This window comes from Dermacentor variabilis, chromosome 3 (genome assembly GCF_050947875.1).
Source record: "Dermacentor variabilis isolate Ectoservices chromosome 3, ASM5094787v1, whole genome shotgun sequence".
Taxonomy (NCBI): Eukaryota; Metazoa; Arthropoda; class Arachnida; order Ixodida; family Ixodidae; genus Dermacentor; species Dermacentor variabilis.
This window is the reverse complement of record NC_134570.1, coordinates 130,511,782-130,529,545: the sequence shown is the minus strand read 5'-3', so window position 1 is coordinate 130,529,545 and position 17,764 is coordinate 130,511,782. Positions and strand designations below refer to the sequence as shown.

The following is a 17,764-nucleotide window of genomic DNA, read 5'->3' as shown; positions in this document are numbered from 1 at the left end:
ACTTTTAATATTTCAGTCTGAGAAGATGCAACATAAAACGTATGTGCGGTCGGTGTTTCTTTTGCATGACATTTGTTTGTGGGCTATCATTCTCACAATACCGAGGAACAACTTTGTAAAGAATGAAAGACAAGATATTAACAACTGTGGTGATTAGGAATGGCTGGGTATGCGTGGTTTGAAATAATTTTTAGCGAAATGACGGCCGACGCCGGATGCCTAAAGCAAATTTTTTGCGACACGGGGCCGGTGTGTGTGTGTGTGTGTGTGTGTGTGTGTGTGTGTGTGTGTGTGTGTGTGTGTGTGTGTGTGTGTGTGCGTGCGTGCGTGCGTGCGCGCGCGCGCGCGCGCGTGTGTGTGTGTGTGTGTGTGTGTGTGTGTGTGTGTGTGTGTGTGTGTGTGTGTGTGTGTGTGTGTGTGTGTGTGCGTGCGTGCGTGCACTGCGTGCGTTCGTGTGTGTGTTAAGGGTCTGTGAGGTGATTCCACTCGCTTATTGTACGTGGAAATACAGAAAATTTATAGATATAGGTCGGTGCAAGATAAGGTGTTAGTGTTTGGGCTCAGCATATCCAGTGTACAATGAAGTTCAAGGGGTTAATTATACAGAAGTGTCGAGCTCACGCTTGTTAAGAAGCTGGCAGAAACTCAAGGTTAACGTTTTTTTCTTGAGGCTTGAAATCTTTCAGTGGCATTAGTTTTCATAGGCTTTTTAGGATAACCATTCGTAGGAGAATCAGTAACGAACGCTGATGACTTCCCGTCGAAAGCGTTGTAGTTTGTTAATGGTTATGTTTATTATAGGGGTTACACGCTATAGAATCCTACTCGGTGTTTTGGCCTAATGTATGTAAGATATGTCAGCAGTTTACATTTGGGATACTATATCTAATGTTACGCGTCAAGAAGCACCGCTTACAGAGTGCAGAAGCAATGTTGTCTATGTGTGGATTCCAAGGTAGATTCTTAGTGATTGTTAAGCCTGGGTACTTGTAGCTATTGACTTACTGCAGTTGTAATACTTCCAATTGATACTCCTACTTTAGCGGACTATTTTTGAGTGTAACTCTCAAATAAGCTGTTTTATCGGTGTTATGTGGATGCCAAATCCATTGCACCAGCAGACGACAATATCCATATTGCAATTCAGATGTTTTGATAAGGCCGAGTTGTGATTTCTGAGAAAACGAACTTTCGTTTTCAATGTAACTACACTAACGAGGTCGTTAACATACAATGGAAGGAGTAGCAATTGTCACAGAACGCTATCCCACTATGAAAGAAAGAGAGCTGCAGTGCGTCCCATCAGCTGGAGCAAACTGAACCAGGTTTACTTTGCAAGCTCTAATTCAGAAAAATAGTATTTGCTGAATATTATTATCCTTCAGTTTGAGTACAAGCTTTTCCTGAATAAGTCGATCAGACGCCTCCATGAAAAATGCGTCGATATGGTTACTGCTGTTTAATGCTTCAGGAAATGTGCATACGATTGCAAAATCGTTATTGTGCAATAACTCCTTCTGAAGCCGGACTGTAAATTGGTTATTCCTGAGTTATGATCCGGAAATTCGGGAATATGATTACCTATAATAAGAAAGGAAGAAAGGGGACGCCAAAGACTTGAAAAATTATAGACCGATGAGCTTACTGTCCATTGCCTACAAAGTATTCACTATGATATTTGCAAATAGAATCAGGAACACCTTAGACTTCGTCAACCAAAGGACCGGGCAGGATTTCGTAAAAGCTACTCAACAATAGATTATATTCATACTATCAATCAGGTGATAGAGAAATGTGCGGTATATAACCAACCCTTATATCTAGCTTTCATTGATTACGAGAAAGCGTTTGATTCAGTTGAAACCTCAGCAGTCATGGAGGCATTACGGAATCAGGGTGTAGACGAGCCGTATGTAAAAATACTGAAAGATATCTATAGCGGCTCCACAGCCACCGTAGGCCTCCATAAAGAAAGCAACAAAATCCCAATGAAGAAAGGCGTCAAGCAGGGCGATACGATCTCTCGAATGCGATTCACAGCGCGTGTACAGGAGGGATTGGGACGAATTATCTTAGTAACTTGCAATTCGCTGATGATATTGCCTTTCTTAGTAACTCAGGGGACCAACTGCAATGCATGCTTACTGACCTGGAGAGGCTAAGCAAAAGGGTGGGTCTAAAAATTAATCAGCGGAAAACTAAATTAATGTTTAACAGTCTCGGAAAAGAACAGCAGTTTACGATAGGCAGCGAGACACTGGAAGTGGTAAGGGAATACGTTTACTTAGGGCAGGTAGTGACCGCGGATCCGGATCATGAGACTGAAATAATCAGAAGAATAAGAATGGTTTATGGTGCGTTTGGCAGGCATTCTGAGATCACGAAAAGCAGGTTGTAATTATCCCTCAAGAGAAAAGTGTGTAACAGCTGTGTCTTACCAGTACTCACGTACGGGGCAGAAACCTGGACGCTTACGAAAAGGGTTCTACTTAAATTGAGGACGACGCAACGAGCAATGGAAAAAAGAATGATGGGCGTAACGTTAAGGAATAAGAAACGAGCAGATTGGATGAGGGAACAAGCGCGAGTTAAGGACATCTTAGTTGAAATCAAGAAAAAAAAATGGGCATGGGCAGGACATGTAAATAGGAGGGAAGATAACCGATGGTCATTAAGGGTTACGGACTGGATTGCAAGGGAAAGGAAGCCTAGCAGGGGGCGGCAGAAACTTAAGTGGGCGGATGAGATTAACAAGTTTGCAGGGACAACATGGCCTCAATAAGAACGTGACCAGGGTAGTTGGAGAAGTATGGGAGAGGCCTTTGCCCTGCAGTAGACGTAATCATGCTGACAATGACGATGATGATAAATATGTTCGAGCAACATGTGGGCGTTGAAGGTACAGGGCAGTATTTATTTTTAATTATAGTTGGTTCCCTTTCTTTAACATAAGAATAACTCCACCAGTTTTCCGTCCAGTCATTAGCCTTGCCGAGAACAACGACCCCCGAGGAAAAAAAAAACGCGGAATTAGGCAATCGTTTCTGCATAGCGTCGAAAAAAAATATTTCGTAGTGATTAGGATCAGCGTATGTTTTCGTGTTTAGATTTAAATGCAAGGAAACGGAGCCAGGGAAGGAATTAAAGACAACTTTTTACAGGCAAAAAACTGCTGCGCCTGGCGTTCGACGAAAACTTGAGACAGTAAACACACCTTGAAAGAAAGCAATAAAATACTGTACGACGCTTTCTAAATCGGTGATTATTGCTTCATTATTTGATGACTCTGTAAAGTGAGTCTTCATATGACTCATTAACTTCCACCTATTTGGGTCATGTTTTAAGAAAAAAATTGGTTAAATCGTTTGAAAGCAATGGCCCTTTGACTCAAGCATATCGTGGTGCACACTACCTTGTAATTCTTTATATATAGCTAGACTGCGCGTTCCTTCTTTCTTGCTGTTTGAAAGTTAGCCTGGGATGAATTCCGCATTACTTGAAGGTATTGCCTATATATATGTTATATATATATATATATATATATATATATATATATGCGCTCATTCGGAGTGGACGTATATAGGCACTGTCGGCACGTGTTACGAAACGTTTCAAATAGCATAAACACATGAACATTTTCATCAAATTCGCTAAGGAAGCTTCCATGTGCTCTATCATGGCGTGTTTAGCTATGGAGTAATCTTTGCACGTGAGTGAGGAGCTGTGTTTAATTTTAGTTGCTTTGCGTAGTGAAATGGGGCGCATTGTTTGCAATCCGCTGATCAGATAAGTTTTGTTCAATTATTACACTGCGTTCAGTAGAGTTACGGTTGACAAAAAAAAAAAAAAGCTTATCTCGACTGATGAGTTATCGGTATACTGGCAGAGCTACCAAATAGGTGTGAAAAGCACAATGTAGTGACACCTTCTGCGTGTGCAAATAATCGTCAATACATCACCTGTACCTTTTCAGTAACCATGAAAACCTTGAAGCGATTCTGCTAGAGATTCACCTGCATGGTGGAGCTAGAACTCACTTGGTCTTTGCTGTTAAGAAAGCATTGTCCTGGAATATGCAAACTAAGGCTAAGTGGTAGAACTAAAAAAGAAATTTTAAAATATGCAGAAGTGTTTTTGTAGTGATGACACGAAGTAGTGAAATTAGGGCTGATAAGTGCCGTAGGCGATATAAAATTTCTCAAGAGATATAAGCAACTTCCCTGTATATTATAACCTGGTCAACGACACCATAGCTACTATATTCATAATTTGAACGAGTCACACCGTACCATCGCCTAAAAAATGTTTGATCATGCTTCGTACACGGTGCAGAAGATAGACGCGCAGGCACTTTCCTCGGCCCTGCAATTTGCATAGGTGACTATGACGAACGAAACCAAGCGAGTAGCTCTCGTCTTTTCTGCCGGTGGACTTTTTCCGCAACGACAACTGCTCGGGCTGTTCGCGCCGCCCAAGCATGCATCAGCAGTTGAGGTCAAAATGAAATGCTGAAACGGCTAAATCATATCGCACGCTGCTTCTCTGCATCTGTAAGGTCAGTTTATACTCTAAGATAGGATACGAGAACCGCTTTACTTCCCGCCGTCTATATATGTAGGCCTCGACATTGTCGCTATTTCGAAAACGACAGTTTCACCACTACTCGTTCCGGGGGCCCCTGCTGAATAGCTTTAATTGAATTGCGTTAGCTCGTCGAGGAGGGGCTCCATGTATGCGCTCGACCGGGAACGGCTGTTCTCTCACGTGTATGCCCGTTGGACGCAGGCACGCTGGCGACCGTGCTGTCAACACTGCTGCCCGCGCTGCCAACGGGGCTCCTGATCTGCGCGTTCCAGGCCGTGTCGGGCGTGTTCGTCGCCATAGGCAGCCTGACCGCCCACGTCTACCTGACCGAGGTGGCGCCCGACGAAGACCGTGGCGCGGTGGTGGGCATCCAGCACTGCTTCTACCTGCTCGGTCGCCTGGTCGCCGTCGTGTTCCCGCGCGCGCTGCCCTGGCAGTGGTTCGGCGTCCTCTCCCTGGCGCCGTACGTGCTGCTGATGTCCCTCATGAGCTGGGTCGTCGAGTCCCCGCGCTGGTTGCTGCAGGTGAGCCGGCTGCTGCGCATTTGACGCGGCGCCATGATGTGGTGCCGCATTACTCGCGCGAGACCGTATTTACTCGCGTAATGCTCGCATCCGCGGCTGTTGCCATCGAGAATAGGAATTTTCCTTTTCCTCCAATAATCACAGAACTCTCGAAAATTCCTGCGGCTAAAAACGCCTGCTTCTTGAGACGTCAGTGTTGGGACTGATTCTCGAAAATTGCGGCCGCAATTCACTCGTTTACCTGTTTAGCGGCTAACTTCGGCTTGTGTCTACAAACAAAGGGCCTTTGGAGTTCCTACTTGTGTAGAACCTGTGCGTATAATACAAAGGCAAGTGCTGCTCGGAAGTGACATCTTGAGCATAATGTGGCAGGTGTAAAAAACTCGGATTTACAGCAAATTTTATGTTGAATTCCAATGGCAGATCGCGAGCGCTCGGCCGGATCACGAACGGACCGCGTCACTCCGACTGAGATCGATCTCATCTGCTCACACCATGTTTGCGAAGGGAATGCGTGCGCTCCCGCTGGGGCACTTAGTACAGGAAAATCAAGTGAGAGGGCGCTAGAATAGAGAGAGGAACAAGCGCCTGGAAGCGCAACCCACCACCCCATTTCACTGTCCGTGTCAGAAGAATCATCACTCGACTTGGAAATTGTACTGTCTGAGTCGGAGCTGTCTAGGAGCACGAACAAAAATCTTCGCGCCGTCCACGTTTCCCATGTCTTCCATAGCTGCCCGCGACCGGGAAGAGGCGACCGTGACAGGAAGCAGAGGCGGGTGAAGGAATGACGTCACGAGGACTTCCGATCAAATCTGCCGATTTCGGCGGAGCAAATATTTTTGCTCCACAGAGCAATCCGGGATCAGCGGCTGGTCCCAATCTGCCATTGGAACACGCAGCTCACGCTCAAACTCTGCCATTGGAATAGGATTGCTCCATACAGAGCAGAAAAACTTGATCGGGATCTGCCATTGGAATTCAACATTAGTTTCTCTCTTTCGCGACGAGAGCGTTTCACAGGGAAAATTTCCCCGCTTAATCATTGCTCGAGCTTCGCATAAATTGTTCGCTTCAGAAGGACGAGCTCTAAAGCAGTAAATAATGTGCTGAAGCGTTTACGTCTGTGTCTAAATTATTCCACTGGTCTGGCATACATATATTTGCCGACATCGCTAGAAATACTTCATTCTCACGTTTATCTCCTTACCGATCATGCGGATATTGCGCATTATTAACAAACACGTCAAAACTTGCATTTACATGTTTGCTTTCGTAATTGTATCAAGCACCAACATTGCCGGCATTATGGGAAAATGGGAGGAGACACACTTCCGAGTGTTAGCCAGCGCCGCTAGCAGCCATGGCGACCGATGTGCAACGTCCGTAGAACCCGAAGCGTCACGTGGTACGTGGCCTGAGGAGCGGCAGGCAAATGTCTAAGACACCTTAGAATGCTACGCCATGGCATCAAGGCTGCTAAAGTTTAGCGGCGTTGGGTAACACTCACAGTGCTGCTTATCTAGTACACTCCTCACGAATACACAAATAGAATGTGTGTAAAGATGATCGCTCCCATACACCTGTGATGGAGCACCGCATGCTTAATGCAGACGATGTGACTACAGCTCCCACCCACGGCCAGTTTGCCTCTCAGTCCAATTTCATTTCATTGCGATAGTAACTGCGGAGCACTAGAGACGGGTTCACGCAGTCGCCGCCATGTTATTACCATGGCATTCACAAAGCGTGTGTCATTAGCGTGCGATGCAGTGGAAACATAGAGTGTCATACGAAGCTTGCAAGAGAAAAATCGGGCCCTAGTTTTCGCTGGAGCTGCGAGTATTGCGGTTTAGCTAGCGAGCGCGGAATTATGGGTAGTACTTTCATTTACCTAAACATGGCCCTTGTGGTTTCAAACGGCGTTGCGAGTGCGGAAATTGTTGATCTTGTACAAATCAATATTGACAATGATTTACCAATAATACACATGTTCTCGCACAATAATTACGTTGCTGCTTTTCAAAAACTATTATTGTTTAACAATTTAGTAAGACAAAACGTAATAAAGCACGTCACGAGAACGTGTGAAGGCAAAAGCACGAAGGTCAGGGAAATACATGCATTGGAACCACCATTCCTACGCATGACAGCTCAGTGACCGCAGCGTCATGTAGGAATCTTACTGGTTGAAAGAACAGGGTTTGTTACAGTTACCTAGTGGGACAGTTGTCATTGCTGCGCAGCTTTGCGAATGACAGATGCTGTTCTGGACATTGGTAAATTCCGGCATAATGCCGAAATTGCCGCGTGGTCAGCACTGATTGACCCGGATGGTTTCTACGGCCTCTGTGATTGGCTCGAAATGGCCTCCTTACGGAGTTTGAAATAATGAGTGAATTTGACTACGTCCGGCACAGCGCACCGCGAGTGCTATTGTGAGACGCAATAGACTATTTTCTCGGTGATCCCGTGGCCGCCAACATGTCTGATCACGTGCGTGGTCATGCATCAATTGGTTTCCTCAGCGGCTTCCGTTGTCCGTGCTTGCAATGGATGTGCATGACGGCTGTGCCGCTCAGCCAACTTCTACATCGGCGGAAATTGTAGCCGGTAAGTGTGTGTAAGACACGAAGCTTTGGCTACAGCTCCAGAAGACATGCATGTGTGATCTCTCTCATATATTTATTTATTTATTTGTTTATTTATTTCATATAACCTCAGGGCCCACAGGGCATTATTGAGGGGAGTGGTACACACATTTCAATAAATTTGTACAAAAGGAGGCAACGCGTATATATAACACATATATATATACCGGAACAAATACATAATTCACAACCCTGAACATGAAGTGAGTTCAAAATTATACAATTACCAAGAAACGCTAAATCACGCACAGAAAAGTTGCAAATTGCAAAACGCCGCCATTAGCAGAAACATGAACACAGCAAATCTGGGGGGAAAATACAGAAGGATGCGCATGATAACGAGGAAACTGGAAATGGAACCAAAGCTATGGCAAGCAATAATGTGTTGATAATTTATTCTTAAATTCATCAAAATCTTTCGAAAGTCCAATATCCCATGGTAGCTGGTTCCAGTCCAACGATGTTTTTGGAATGAAAGAATTTTTGCAGGATGTTGTACGGCACTGTGAAACGCCAACTTTGCATGGATGATCTAAGCGGGATGAAACATATGTTGGCAGCGTGAGTAATGTATCTTTAAGGCCAAATTGAAATGGGTCAAGCGTTTCAACGGGCTCGCTTGCCCGCGAGAAATGCAGCTTATTGAGTCACGCTTCCGTCGCGTAATGGTTTCGATATTGAGCTTCTGCTCAAGAAGTCCTCTGTTGGGAGCCTGCCGTCGGACAATATTAATAAAGATTGTTTAAGTATTCATAACGCGATACTTTTTTATTTGAAATTGACGAGTTTAGATAGTCTCTAGGCTAATTGAAGCCAGAAGAACGAAGTTCGGGTAAATCCATGTAACGGCCATCATCACTATGCTGGCTCAAGCACCACGTGCTTTCAGCACCCGCAGATACTTGCGCCAGAGCGCCCTCTAGTAATTATGTTATGAAACTCCATCGCCTCCGAGTCATGCTATCTTTCCGGACAGAGCAGTTATCGCAATACTGGAAGATGCATTGCAATATAAAAGCCGTTTTGTAGCATTTACATATCGTTTCACGAAAGCTTTGCTTTTAATGTGGTTCCAAAATGTGCACCGGATCAGTGCAATTTTGTCGATAAATTTCAATAAAGTGCACGACCTCACTTTTTCGGTGCTTTCTGTGGCTTAATTAACCGTTTGCTTCAAGCGGATGTAGTACGAAATATTCCCCTTGTTTATCTCACACTAAATGTCTCTACGTAATTTTGCTCCCACGGCGCTCACTAACGTCCGCAAAAAAAAAAACTTGTTGCACGGTGGTGTTACACTTGACCCCTCCTCCAACTTTTCTATCAAACACGGTAGCTTAAGCAGTAATAAATTCCGCCGCCCGTGCATTGTTGAATTAACGGGCGTATCACGTGGACGCAGGTCGACCGCCCGACGGACGCCCAGCGCGCCTACGAGCTCTTGGGCATCGCGCTGACAGGCGACGAGTGCGCCATCTTGGCCATCCGCACACAACGCCTGCACACACCGCTCAGGGCCGTGGTCTGCTTCATGTTCGTCTACTGGCTGCGAATGCTTGGCGGACCCATGGGCGTAAGATGACGTCCGATTCGGATTGCGTCTGTTTTAATGCGAACCATTGTTTGCTTCATGAAACTAAGGAAACGCATCGAGTGAACTGGACGGTACGAAAAGAAGATATGTCCACTGAGAGAGTACTAGCTAGTGGGGCAAATGTCTTTAGTTTGGGTCAGCTGAGGCGTACACGAGGGCTGCTGACTGCTTTCACCATTGTTAGTGCTGCTCCAATGAGTACAGTGGAGAAAAAACAACAAGGGCCATCGTCACGACTGCTCAAATGTTAGTGGCGTTAACTGTGCCGCACTCTACAACGGACTGGGGCTAAATACCCTAACCTTCGTTGCTGCCTCAATTAGATTAGATTGGCACACACTTCCTAGCTTTCAATTTTGCCGCGCTTCTCCCGCATCATGCCAGTCAGACTACCACCGCACTGTTGAATATGGTGTTGCTGCTAGGATTTATGGCCACGGCTCAAGAGCGTAAACTAGAGCAGCAATGTATTCTGCCACAAAGTTTGATAAAGCGGTTCCAAAAATTTATGCTAGAGCAAGTGCGTTGTACTATGGGCGCGCGTGGTCACGGTGGATTTACCTTGAATGCGATCTGCTGTGGGGGCGAAGCCTCGGTCGGCTGATGGCTCGTAGCTTTGCGTGCACCGTGTTATCGACGCTCAGTTTGCGTTGACAGTACGGAGGTCACTTCGCTCGCTGCCGCGAGAGAGCGCCCGCGGTCACCGAGTGTGACCTATCTATGTTTGCCTGTGGGCATTGACACCATGCTTGTTAATTTAGTTAGTAAGCGAATGTTTACAAGTGCGTGTTCTACTCCGCGGCTGCTGCGTATGGCGTGGCCGCGCCTGCCTTATCTTGAACACGATCTGCGATGCGGACACTGCAGGCGTCTTGGCGTACTGAGGGCCGGTAGTTTCGTGTGCGCTATGACACCGACGCGCTTACGGGTCACCCGCGTTCGCCAGGTGAATCGTCATTGTACTGGAAGTCCCAGTATGAAATTTTGCGCAGTGGCTGTGGAGAGGCAAAGCTGATGAGGACTGTGCCTCTGCTGCTAATAGGTAGGTTGTGCCGCGAAGACACTGATTCCGTCCGCGTATTGCGCCCGAAGAAGTTCTTTTTTATGTAAACGCGTATGCTTTACTTCCCAGGTGGCTTTGTTTTGAAGCTATGTGTCCCCTAAAGTTGTACATCGATTGTGTGTGTCCGTTCGCTTCGTACGCTTCCGCTATTATACTGGGAAGTACTTCAATAGGTAAATTGGGGTTCATTTGCTGACGCTGGTCTGAAAACCAAACACGCGTGATAATTTCGACGTGGAGTACTCTACTTCCCGTCATCATCCCTTACCACTTCACTTGGCACATATAGCGTAATCAATGTTAAGGTTCAGGGATTTTTTTTAAAAATCGCGTGTGGCAGATGGCATAATTCTTGCCCTTGAGCTGGGATTTTCGAAAAAGCAGGCATTACTAGCACGAGAATTCCAGGCACTTATTCGTCTAATTAACTTCTTAATTATTTAAGGCACGTGCTGGATGTTATTTGCGCGCCACTTGGAGCGAGGACTGGGGGGCGACAGACACAAGCGCAAACTTTCAACTGATTTAAAAAATACTTTGCCTAAAGAAGTGGTGAAAGAAAGCGGGCGCTTGTGTCTGTCGTCCCCCAGCCATCGTTCCAAGTTGGGCGCAAAAACATTGATCATGAATTGCAACCAACCAGCGCAAACCAGTACCATTTTGCGGCACATATTGCAAATTACGAATTGTAGACGGTGAGCTTGCAAGACGCATCCAGTTCAAGTTAATTTCCACGATGACACCAGTTTCGAGGTATTGCGTCCAAAAGTGTGGGACCAAATTCATGGGCGTTCCAGTTACTTTTGTGCTTCAATGCGTCAAATAGCGTTTTGTCAACGAAGTCTCTAGAATAACAGTGCATTTTTACTGCAAGTTAGATGGCGCATATCTGGAAAGTGGCGTTATTCTGGAAATTCCTTCGAAGTGGCTCCACCTTCCAAACCCACCCTCACTTCACTTCACTTTATTTCCTTAATGATCCTCGCGTGAGGGCATTACATAAGGGGTGGGACACTTATAGATTAACAACAGAATACAGAAAAAAATTTGAACGAGTTATACAAACAAAAATTATTATCGTGATGCTAGCGCACGCATAATTTGGTTAAGGAACATAGATGGGCTCACATGTGATAGCAGCAAGTTCTTGGGGAAGACGGCAAGCTGGGCGAGTTGGTGATTGAACATGTCTTATGGGCGGGCAGCGCAATCCGGACGAAGGACGAGAGGAAGTATCGTGTTGCGCTCTTGTTGTGTACTTCCTCTCGTCCTTCGTCCGGGTTCCGCTGCCCACCCATAGGAACATGTTCTTGCGGAAGGCCGTTCCAGTCGCTAGCAGTCCGGGGAAAGAATGATGAACAAAAAGTTGTCGGGTGGTGCTCGTGGTCGAGATACCTGCTGCTGATGTTCGGTGCGAAGAGAGAAGCCTGGTAGGGGAAGGCAGATGTAGGGTTCCTGTGATAGCTCGGTATAACAGTATTTATGAAATAAGCATGAACTAGCAATGTGGTGACGAAGTGAAAGAGTAGGTAGGTTCGACTGCGATTTCAGAGATGATATGCTGATATCAAAAGAGTACGAGGTATGAATGAATGTAGTTGCCCTGTTTAGAACTGATTCACGTGAATTAGCAAGGTATACTTGTTACGGAGACCAGATGGGCGATGCGTATTCTAATTTTGATCGAACTAGTGATTTGTATGCCAGTAGCTTAACATGCTGGGGGGCCGAGTGGTGATCTCGCTTTAAGATGCCAAGCGTTTTGTTAGCAGATGAAATAATCTTCGTGATATGGCTATTCCACGTAAGATCATGACTAATAAGAACACCGAGATATTTATATGATTGGACAGGGTCGATAGGAACGTTAGGTATAGTGTAGGGAAACAGGAGAGGATTACTGTGACGCTGCAAAGATATATATTTGCATTTGTTTATATATATCATTTCTTTTATTTACCGACTACAATACGTAAATTGCAACATGTGTCATGAAGTAATTATTGCAAACGATAATTGGTGTATTTTGTTTAATATTTAAACGTATGTTTCGATTGCACGTGCATGTAGTGTCCGGCTCTATGAAGAATCTAGCTCACGGACTAGAATTTTGTGTTATGGAAAAGGATACTTTTTTTAAAATTCCACAACACTTACAGATTATCACCCTGTACCACATCATCTGCATGTATAGACGCCATGGTTACACAGAAAAGGACAAAAATAACAAAGTGTATCAAATGTACTGTTGTGATGTATTCAAGGGACAGTATTTTGCAGCGTTATATCAGTTGCGCAAGCCCTCCGCATAGATGGCCGACCCACACACGGGACCTCATTTACCCAGTCAACTCATAAAAATTTGCTCCAGTAGTGGTGATTAAACAATCCGTATGTTAGCCAATGTTTCATACGTGCCCGAATTTCTCAGTGCCGGCACATATTAAGGTATCCTGGGTTCCTTCACGGCACTGTTGTGGTGGGTGTAAGCGTATTGCCTCTGTCGAGGGAAACTTGATCGTATCTATCAATAAACCATCCAATGAATGCATACTGCCGGGTTATTCGACCGACACACAGAGCGCACGTACTCTCCAAGCGAACACGTTAGTTTACTTATATCTAGTGCAACATACCCTTTGCAATATATACACTCTGCTGTGTGTGCACAAAAAGCGCGAATTTCACTGGGAAGAAAATGGAACTAGAACAACTATGATTTCAAGAACGCTAAATAGGTAAAGGCTCACCAGGTGTCTTGTAATGTTGCTCACCACTGGTGTACAACAAGTGTTAAAATATAGTCGTAAGCATGAACGGCGCTGGTGGCACAGTCGGCTGTTCAGCAATAAAGCGACAAGGTCAGCAAAACGTTTCTCGTCGCGCTAGGACCTTCAAGAAACGCGACCTGCTAAACGTCCCCAGAAATTCGTTATGCAGTCGCACAAAAATAGCTGAAGGCGTAGAAGCTAGTCGAAGTATACAATGACTCTTGACTAAGTGCTTGTTGCTCGTAGAATCCCTGCCTAACGGCAATATTAGGAACGGTACCGTTTTTGATCCGAGGCGAGAAACACGCCAGTAGCTCTTCAACCAAGTGAGGTGTGACCACCGCCAAATGCGCTCATTTCCTGAGCGAAGGCAGCGTTCACTTGCCCCTCGGCGACAAAGGCGGCTTCCAAGAAGCCCCACTTACGCCTTTCTCAATGCAGTCAGCTCCAGTTTGCTCCGCGCTGCATGAGCCATTTTCATGAACACGCAGTTGTATAATCCCCCCGGAGACGCGTATTGTGATCATCACACCTATTTCGTAAAATTGACAGCCATGTTCCTACTGTGCACATCACGCGACATGTACAAGGGCAGTTCTTTCTCTTAATGTCAATTACAAATTCACCTGCCAGTGTCTGATATTCACCAATAACGTTCCTTTCACTCCACAATTAGAATGCTCTTATTTTCTTGCCTGCGAATTTTGTTAGTCGTGCAGGTTTCAGCCAGTTGGAATCGCGTTTTTCTCCATTTTTGGCAGTTGTTTTTTTTTTTCAGAATATTCGCAAACTTCAATTCTACTGCCATATTACTGCACTGTCACGTTTGTTTCTTTATAATCGTGTTCGACGGCTTCCGCATTTGTGATCGCCTTTCGCTTGGCATGCGCTGAGCCCACGGTTGGGATCAGTTGCTTCGGCAGCGCCACTCGTTAGGTTGTCACGCTCTGACGTCAGACAGACCACGCGGCTCGAACGTTCTCGCCGTTTGTACAGGTAAACGGGCTCCTGTAGTATTAGGTTACGCGTACGCTCCGAGATGTTCGCGGCGGGCTTTATAATGAACTTGTTAACCAGCGCTGCGTCTCGAAAGTCACGTGGCGGTGGAAAAAACGATTAATAACGGGCATACGAGTGTGGTAGGCTAGACGCCGACTTGTTTAAGGACGCCAGTTCGGCCAATAAACTTCCAACGTTTGTTTTCTCCATTTCGCCTTCTTGCTTGACTTCCTACCGACTACCTCCGTTACATCTGTGTCACGGCATCCAGATGCAGAAATACCAAGACCTGCAGTTGGTGGGCCGCAGGGACGTCTTCTACGGCCTCAAGGACGTCGTAATGGTCGCCTTCCAGATCTCCATCATGCCGGGCATCATCTTCCTGGCGGACGCCATCGGCCGCCGCTTCCTGCTGTACGTCTCTTCGATGCTGATCACGATAATACTGCCGGTGAGCGCCTACTTTGTCCAGCGCATAACCCTCGCCGAGACGCTCATCGAGAACGCCATCTACGAGCGGGCCATCATGTGCGCTGCCCTGTGCTCCGTGGTGGCCTACTCTGTGGGCCTGGGACCCGTCTCGATCCTGGTGTGCACCGAGATACTGCCGCCCCGGCGCCACGGTCTGCTGGCAGGTGTCATGTACGCCGTCGACCGCACCCTGTTCTTCGCGTTCCGCTGGTCCCTGCGTTCTCGCTCCTATCAGGTTAGGTTTCCGTTCAGGCTATTTGCTTGAGGGAGTCAAAGGGGGAGTTACACGACACTAAACGTTAGCAAGTAAATTATTTGGTCGTTTTATTGCGACATCAAATACAAATACAGGAGGTATTCAGAGACCTGGATTGGGAAGAATTGGGGATAAAAGTTAATGGAGAATACCTTAGTAACGTGGTATTCGCTGATGATATTGCCTTGCTTAGTAACACAGGGGACAAATTGCAATGCATGCTCACTGACCTGGAGAGGCAAAGCAGAAGAGTGGATCTAAAGATTAATCTGCAGAAAACTAAAGTAATGTTTAACAGTCTCGGAAGAGAACAGCAATTTACAATAGATAGCGAGGCACTGGAAGTGGTAAAGGACTACGTCTACTTAGGGCAGGTGGTGACGGCGGATCCAGATCATGAGACGGAAATAATCGGATCTAAAGATTAATCTGCAGAAAACTAAAGTAATGTTTAACAGTCTCGGAAGAGAACAGCAATTTACAATAGATAGCGAGGCACTGGAAGTGGTAAAGGACTACGTCTACTTAGGGCAGGTGGTGACGGCGGATCCAGATCATGAGACGGAAATAATCAGAAGAATAAGAATGGGCTGGGGTGCGTTTGGCAGGCGTTCTCAGATCATGAACCGCAGGTTGACATTATCCCTCAAGAGAAAAGTGTATAATAGCTGTGTCTTACCAGTACTCACCTAGGGGGCAGAAACCTGGAGGCTTAAGAAAAGGGTTCTACTTAAATTGAGGACGACGCAACGAGCAATGGAAAGAAGAATGATGGGTGTAACGTTAAGGGATAAGAAAAGAGCAGATTGGGTGAGGGAACAAACGAGAGTTAATGACATCTTAGTTGAAATCAAGAAAAATGAATAGGGGGGGGGGGCATGGGCAGGACATGTAATGAGGAGGGAAGATAACCGATGGTCATTAAGGGTTACGGACTGTATGCCAAGAGAAGGGAAGCGTAGCAGGGGGCGGCAGCAAGTTAGGTGAGCGGATAAGATTAAGAAGTTTGCAGGGACAACATCGCCACAATTAGCACATGACCGGGGTAGTTACAGAAGTATGGGAGAGGCCTTTGCCCTGCAGTGGGCGTAACCAGGCTGATGATGAGGATGAAATGCAAATACCATAACGACAACCAGCGGGAAAAGACCCCTAGTTTCGTTTTCGAATTCTGCATCGCCCTCGGCTGATGGTTGAGTAGGCCAGCAAAATCTCTCCCTCGACGCCTTATATCTGCAAATTGAATGCATAATTCATCAAATTAACACATTTAATTATTGTTGTAGTGCAGTAATAAACAATTTGTAGCGTTAGAAAAAAACACTGGTTACGTCGCCGCCTCCCTTTCAAGGACGTAACAAAGAAAGGAAAATAAGTAGGTTAATTCGTGTAATGGCTATAATAATGTAATTGATGGTCTCGTTAAGAAAACAAATGTCTGCTTACGTGTACCGCGAAACGCCAAGGTCGTAACAGAAAAGGAAAATAAAAATGTCAATAACAAAAAAAGGAAAAACACCGTGGTGCGGCAAAAAAGAAAAACGATTGTGACGGAGTTTCCGCTAAATTGAGACGATATATCTGCAAAAGAAATGCATAATTGGTGAAGTTAACACATCTAACCGGCCCAATAGTAAAATAGAAGCTGATTTGTAGCTATGGGTAGACAAGCGTAAGCTAGCTAAATATTAAGCAAAAGCGAAGTAACAGGCGAAACAAAATCAGCTTGCGGCGTAGTAGAAAACTTTCAGAATTTCTGTAGTACTTTTCAATTTTTGCTCGTATGTTTTCACAAGAGGCTACTCTTAGTGCAAACACGCATGTTTTTGTAGACTAGACACCTATACGCCGAGGCCAGAAAAAGGTGTTCACTCAAGAGATCAGGAGGACTTTGCGCAGGTGGAAAGGCGAAGCGCGTAGATACCGGAAGACGCTGACGAGATTGCGACAAAAAAGAAAAGAAAGGAAGAGATAAAAGAGAACAAGAAAAAAAGAAAGAACGGCCCGGAAATGATCAAGAGGGTTTGAAGACGTTTGAAGTCGTTGGTGAATACCAGACATGCAACTCTTGTGGCGCGAAAACCTGCTCGAGGGTGCGACGTGTGTTGGGTGGTTCGCCAGTGTTCAAAAGTTCAATAAAAAGAACACTAAGGTTTTTGCTTGGTTTCCAGTCGCTCCCATGTTGCATGGGTAACACGCAGGAACCAGCGCTCCACCTCGCGACTCTCGCACAATGAGGCCGAGTGGTCGCGCACGTTAAGCGGCGAGCGGCCGGCGCAGCGAAGATGAGGCGAAGCCATGGAGAGTCATCAGTGGAAAGGAGCTGACAAGAGAGATACGTTGAAGGGCGATAGGAGAGGAGCGTGACGTCATTGGCAGTTTTCTTCTGCTTCAGATCTGCTATTACGCCGTCCCTAGCCAGGGGAGTAACTGGCGCTGAATGTGTGTCTGACGTAATTGTGACGCGATATGACACAGCCAATTAGAGGCATACAGAGTTTTTCACCTCCTGGGACTTTACTCTCGACACACATGGCGGCTGTACAGCCACCATTTTCCGCCATGTGGACCCGCTGATTGGCTGTGGAGATGCCATGTGTGTTGAAATTTGTTTCGCGAAGGCGAAGTTTTACAATTTCGCGTTTTCGTCAAGATGACGAAACGTGACGTGGAGCTGCGAATTTTATCGACTAATAATTTTTTCTGGTCCGTGCAATGCGTCTGCAATTTCGAGAATGTGTGGTGGCGTTCCAGGATAGCTGCCATGTTAAGCTTGCTGATTGGCAGAAGCCTCCGCCTCGCTGTCAGACTAAACGTAACGCATAACAGCCGCGTCACATCGAGGAGGAAG

The 17,764-nt window shown here is 46.0% G+C and overlaps 1 protein-coding gene across 1 annotated transcript in view; it reads left to right on the top strand.

The window, feature by feature from the left end:
- Positions 1-17,764, top strand: part of LOC142574753 (uncharacterized) — a 28,213-nt gene that overhangs the window by 7,314 nt on the left and 3,135 nt on the right. Inside the window, exons 3-5 of the mRNA XM_075683771.1 lie at positions 4,786-5,108; positions 9,162-9,332; positions 14,458-14,892. Coding sequence (XP_075539886.1) covers positions 4,786-5,108; positions 9,162-9,332; positions 14,458-14,892 — 929 coding nt within the window. The remainder of the gene's footprint in view (positions 1-4,785; positions 5,109-9,161; positions 9,333-14,457; positions 14,893-17,764) is intronic.